Source organism: Salvelinus sp. IW2-2015, linkage group LG11 (assembly GCF_002910315.2).
Source record: "Salvelinus sp. IW2-2015 linkage group LG11, ASM291031v2, whole genome shotgun sequence".
NCBI classification, from domain to species: domain Eukaryota; kingdom Metazoa; phylum Chordata; class Actinopteri; order Salmoniformes; family Salmonidae; genus Salvelinus; species Salvelinus sp. IW2-2015.
The window spans coordinates 38,502,781-38,508,576 of record NC_036851.1 but is presented as its reverse complement, the minus strand read 5'-3'; the positions used below and the strand labels follow the sequence as shown (position 1 = coordinate 38,508,576).

The 5,796-nt window shown below is 48.4% G+C and overlaps 1 protein-coding gene across 1 annotated transcript in view; it reads right to left on the bottom strand.

Annotated features, from left to right (window-relative positions):
* Window positions 1-5,796, bottom strand: part of LOC111970337 (phosphatidylinositol 4-phosphate 3-kinase C2 domain-containing subunit beta-like) — a 79,846-nt gene that overhangs the window by 25,839 nt on the left and 48,211 nt on the right. Inside the window, 1 exon segment of the mRNA XM_023997016.2 lies at window positions 5,492-5,636. Coding sequence (XP_023852784.2) covers window positions 5,492-5,636 — 145 coding nt within the window.

The following is a 5,796-nucleotide window of genomic DNA, read 5'->3' as shown; positions in this document are numbered from 1 at the left end:
TAAAGCACACTGGCGGCGTGGGGTCGAGCCTAACATCAGGCCTGCGGGCTTGTCTGTGAGCCTACACCGCGGCGCGTGTGTCTGTGACGACATACGCGCGGCGTGTGTCTGTACTACATCAGCGCGCGCTGTGGTCTGGTGAGCCTACATCAGCTGCGCGTTGCGTGTCGTGACCACATCAAGGCGCGCGGTCTGTGAGGCCTACAGTCAGCTGGCCGCTGTGCGTGAGCCTACACAGGTTCGTGTTGTCCGGACCGACATCAGTTGTGTCTGAGAGCCTACATTAGTGTGTTGCGGTGAGCCTACATCAGGTGGTTCTGACCTACATAGTGTTCTTGAGCCACATCAGCTTTGGTGTCTGAGCCTAAACAGCAGCCGACGCGTGTGTGCTGTGACCACATCAAGGCTGCCGTGTCGTGTGGCCACATCAGGCTGCGCGTGTCGTGCCACAGCCAACTGCGCGTGTGTCTGGGGGCCCACGAGTCAGGCTGCGCGTTGTCGTGGGCCTACATCAGCGGCTCGGGGCTGTCTGTGAGGCCTCTAACATCAGCTGCGCTGTGTGCTGGCTGAGCCCTACATCAGGCTGCGCGGTAACTTGTGAGCCTACATCAGCGGTCGGTGAGTCGTGAGCCAACAATCAGGCGCGCTGTGGCGTGAGCTACGATAGGCTGCGCGGTTCGTGGAGACACCAGCGCACGTGCCTGTGGCCTACTCAGGTTTGGTGTCTGTGAGCCTAAAGCTGCCGCGTTGGTGTCTGTTGACCTACATCAGCGCCGGTGCTGACTCTTATGGCTGCAGCGGTTGTGTCTGAGCCTACCCACTGCGCGTGTGTCTGGGTATCCTTCAGGCTGCGCGGGCTGTGAGCTAACATCAAGGCGCGCGTGTTTGTACCCATCAGCCGCGCGTGTGTCGGACCACATCAGGCCTGCGTGCTGTGAGCCACATCAGCGGCGCGTGTGTCCGGGTACCTACACAGGGGCGTGTGTGCGTTACCTAACGATGCAGGCGGCGGTGGTCTGTGACCTACATCAGGGGCGCGTTGTCTTGAACCAACCATAGCTCGCGTGTTCTGGAGCTACATCAGGCGTGCGCTTGTCCTGTGAGCCTACGACAGCGCGTGTGCCTGGAGCCTACATCAGTTGCGTGTGTCTGTGAGGCTAATCAGTTTGCGCGAACACAGCAGGTTGTCGGTGTGCCTGTGGAGCCTACAGCCTCAAGTTGTTGTCCTTGAGCCTACTTCAAGTGTCGTGTGTACTGCGCAGCCTACATCAGGTTTGTGGTCGTGAGCCCTGAACATCAGGATTGGCTTCGCTTGAGCCACAGTCAGTGCTATTTGGAGCGGAGGGCCTACTAAGGTTGTCATGTGACCCATCATCAAGGATGTGTGTGAAGAACAAAAGAGCTGATGTTGCTGAAAGTTCAGTTAGCTGAATTACTGTTTAAGTCCGACCAGAAGCAGAGTAGGTGCGATGCGCTGTCCCCGCTATGGCTCCTCGTAGCAGGAACGACACGTAAGGGCTGTTCCAGGTAACACCTAATTTCGTAGTAGGCGAAGACGCGCGTAGGGCGAGAGAGACGGAATTGAGGAGTTGGTTAGATGCCTCCACATAGCCCTCTAACGAGGGTTTGTAGTGAGTCATAAGCATTGGTATAGTGTTACTGCAACCAGCTGGTGGGTCAGAGAGTTCCAGACACTCAGGTCAAGAGATAGAGTCCCATTCCACGTACGAGTAGCCTCAGCGTCTGATCAGGGAACTAATAACATTCAAATAATTTGCAAAATTATTTGAAATTTGTTCAATCAAATAGAATACGAGATTGAGAGATCAGCTGACCAATTGAAATCATTGAACTGTCCATTTTAAAAGAGGAATGCAGATGAGATGTTGGTTGCGTGCCTGTGGGTGATTTGTATGTAGTTCCAGAACAGGATATCTAAGCCGGGGGGGGGGGGTTGGGGGGGGGGGGGGGGGGGGGGGGGGGGGGGGGGGTCATAGGTCCAACCCATTGACAAACACAAACTGCCAGATGTGTGTCACATGAACAGACTCAGTTGACACCTCTGAAGTGGACAGGTTGCTTGGTCATATTGCAGTTCCACAGAAACATTGCCTGACCACACATGCAGATCACGAAATGCACTAACACACAGTCCCTTACTGGCATGCAGCAGGCCCAGTGCGGGTGTGGTATGATGACATGCCCTACTGGCGGAGAGAGCAGCATAGTTGTAGCGAGACATGCCGCACGTCCCGCGGGGGCACAAGCTCAGCACCAGGCGGAGGACCACTCTGATTGGCAGAACGAAGCTTCTCCCAAACAGTCGCTGTGCCTCTGGAGTCAACCTGAGACCAGAGCACAGATGAGAGACAGACCACAGAGAGAGAGAGAGACAGAGAGAGAAACAGAGAGAACATAAATATGAAGCTGACGATTAAATATTTAAGGCTGAAAGTGGGGAAAGAGAGGGGATAGTGGAGAGGAGAGGGTAAAAAGAGTGAAAGTTGGAAATTGGGGAAATACGAATTTTGGTGTGCTCTCTACAGCATTAAGATGGCCTCTCTCACTGTAAATAAGATATAGATAATTCTTGGTACCAGAATAATTGATTGGCAAAGTTGTCATTTCCTGTTTACTTTCGGGGTGGATGCCGTTAACAATTGGATTACCTCTGTGTGTCTAGAAGAAAGAAGTGATAGTCTCGCGTCTCTACAACGGAAACATCGAGGAGCAAGACCGTCGCGGCTAATTTCACCCCGTTTATCATGCCTGAAAGTGTTTCAAATTAGCCTATGTTGACTGTGTCGCTGTGAAATTAGTGGAAAGCACTTATCATGTGGGCGCGCAGCTACAGTCTGAAAATACGACGGCACCGAGGTTAACACAGCCTTCTCGCCAATCTCGATTGTTCGCAAATATCACGGCAAAAATCCAATAAAGCCGAGAAACACTGCTTGCGTTGTAAGTCACATTCCTCCGTCGCCTTGGGACAGATAGCTTATCGTATTCATCTATCCTAATCGCCTACAGACAGAAGATAATAACGCCTGTATAATGTGGCCGAACACGGTTCAATCCATGCCTTGTTGGCAGATAACTAACTTGCAGTCCGTTCTCTTGGCTTTGCAATACTCGATTCACCAACATAAGTTCGCCAATAGAAACAAATGTTTTAATTGAAAACAGGCAAACACAAAAAAAGACAATGGAAGTGTGTACAGAGAGAGAGCAGACCAAGAGAGAGGGGGAGAAGGCAGAAGATATAAGAGAGAAAATACGGAATAAGAACACAGGACACACACCACAGTACGAATCAATATAGTAGATATAGTCCACACAAACAGAAAACACACCAGAATACCCATGACACACACGTCCCAACTAACAACAAGCATATGTGAATACTACAGATCCTGTCTCATCAACACACAAGGTAATCCACCCGAGTTAAACACCCATCTGGTATGCCTTTATCCGTCTCATCAACCAGCACAAAAGCATGTTACCCGGTAGTTTGTACCCTGCTCAATCCACAACACCACGGTTCATTATCATTCCAACCAATGATAATTATCGTATTCCAATAAAACGTGATCCTGAACCATGTAATCACCATTGTGTGAGGTTGAATGCTGTGCACATGGTGCTGAGGAGTAAAGTTCTATTCTTATAACCGGTATGATGCACCGTGGACCAGGTTTAGTTTCTAGTGTTGCTTCGAATGTATTTGAATGTGCACACGGTAACTGTGAGCGCTTTGAAGGTCCATTTATAGTTTACTTTCCGCGTACTTGAGTCGAACTCTCGTCTGCCCTCCGTCGCAATCGTGCATCCGGACACAGACGTATTCCCGCCCACAAGATCGTAGCCCACCAAACTCTGGTACGCCACAGACCAGTCCGCCCCACAGAACTTAGTCCCGAGCCCCTAACACCTAGTTCCGCCACACATGACCTAGGTCCCTATTCCCACAAGCTATCGCGGCCAACGCCTAGTCCCCTAGCAGACCACTACGGGCCCATGGGAGAGACTAACACTAAGTTGTTGGCAACACTATTAGTTTGTGTTTCTTACATCTGCAAACAGTTAGTTTGTCTTTTCTAAGCAAGTTGTGGCTAAACTGCAACAGTCGGTAAAAAATAAGGCCTAGATTTTTTGCCCGTATCGCACAGTCCTACGTGGCAGTGTGGAAATTATCTTAAATTAGCGCAGGAAATGCAGAAATTTATGAAAATGCAGAAAAAGTTGGTGGAAGTTTAATTGAACAGTATAAAACAACCAGAATGGAGAAAGACCCATCAATATCACTTAAAATGTATGTGTTGCCACCCTTGGGTCACACACAAGCACATTTAAAATTGTATTATTCAAAAACATGAAATACCATCATAAATTTGAAAAATACTGTGATATGATATTTTGGCCACATCATCCAGCCCTAGTGCACATTCTAGTCAAAAGCCTCATAGGTTGACATTAAGACATTCCTGGTTATTTAGAGGTCAAGAGAGTGGAGGGAAAGGCACAAAGTAAACATTAAACAAACATCAAAACACAAACAGCACATTCCCTTTCCTTCCATCTTTCAAAGGCACGCTCCAAAGCCCCATTTACAGAACCATGCTTGGAAGTAAACATCAAAACACTGGTCGAAGATAAACATGGTTCGTTTATCTCTCTTACAACACACAAGAAAGATCATAAACTATGACAACGTCTAATGGACTAAACACTACACTGTGAGGACCAAACAATTGATTCTCATTCAAAATCCTGTTTTCCTAACCCTAACCCCACCCCTTAACTCTAACCTTAAACCCATAACTTAAACATAACTCCAAACTCTAATTGTAACCCTAAAATAGCTTTTTTCCTTTTGGGGACTGGCAAAATGTCCCCACTTGTCTGGTTTTCCCTTGTTTTACTATCCTTTTGAGGACTTCTGATACCCACAAGGATAGTAAATACCCCAACCACCCCCCGACAAGAAAGGAGAGAAGGGGGGAGAGAAGGGGGGATGGGGAGAATAGAGGGGAGAGGAGAAAGGATGGGGGTATAATATAATCTGGGGCGGATTCACCACCAGCTGCTGCTATGACATCAACTTAAACACACTCCTCTTTTCCCATCCCCCTCCCAATACCATCCCCAGAGCACCACACTGCCCATATATCTCCTGTCTCCCTTCCTGTTCTGTCCACTACGAACCCATTAACACCCTTTAAGAACTTATACAGCTGAATGCTACGATGTTGGTTTTGCACACTTGCACAGGAACATACAGTACACAACAACTCTTACTGTTCTAATGCAAGAGTGACTTTAAGAGTGACTTTAAGAGTGACTTTATAATGATGTAGTGGATGATGTTAGTCTGACAGGACTGTTCTGTCCTCTCATGGAAAGAGAGTAGAAAGGTAGCGTGATAGAGAGCAAGACTGATGGACAAACGGCCAGCCAGACAGACGGCCAGCCAGAATAATTGTCTCACCAGAAAAGTGACTTCTTGTGCAGAACGTCCTGTAGTTGTCTCTGGCTGTGCTGGTCCAGTCTGCAGAAGTCATACTGGGGACTGAACTCTGCAGGAGGGGGGGTACTGAAGAGCACCTCAAATGACGACGTTGGGAAGTCCACCTAGAGAAAGAGGTCAGAGGTCACACTAACAACCACACCAAGATTCTGCATGAAGTGTTGTGATGAGGCAAACGTACTTCAATAACTAAATATGGTTTGATTTATAATCATTGTTACTCTCACAGATATGTATACACGCAATACACACTCATCGAGTATGCA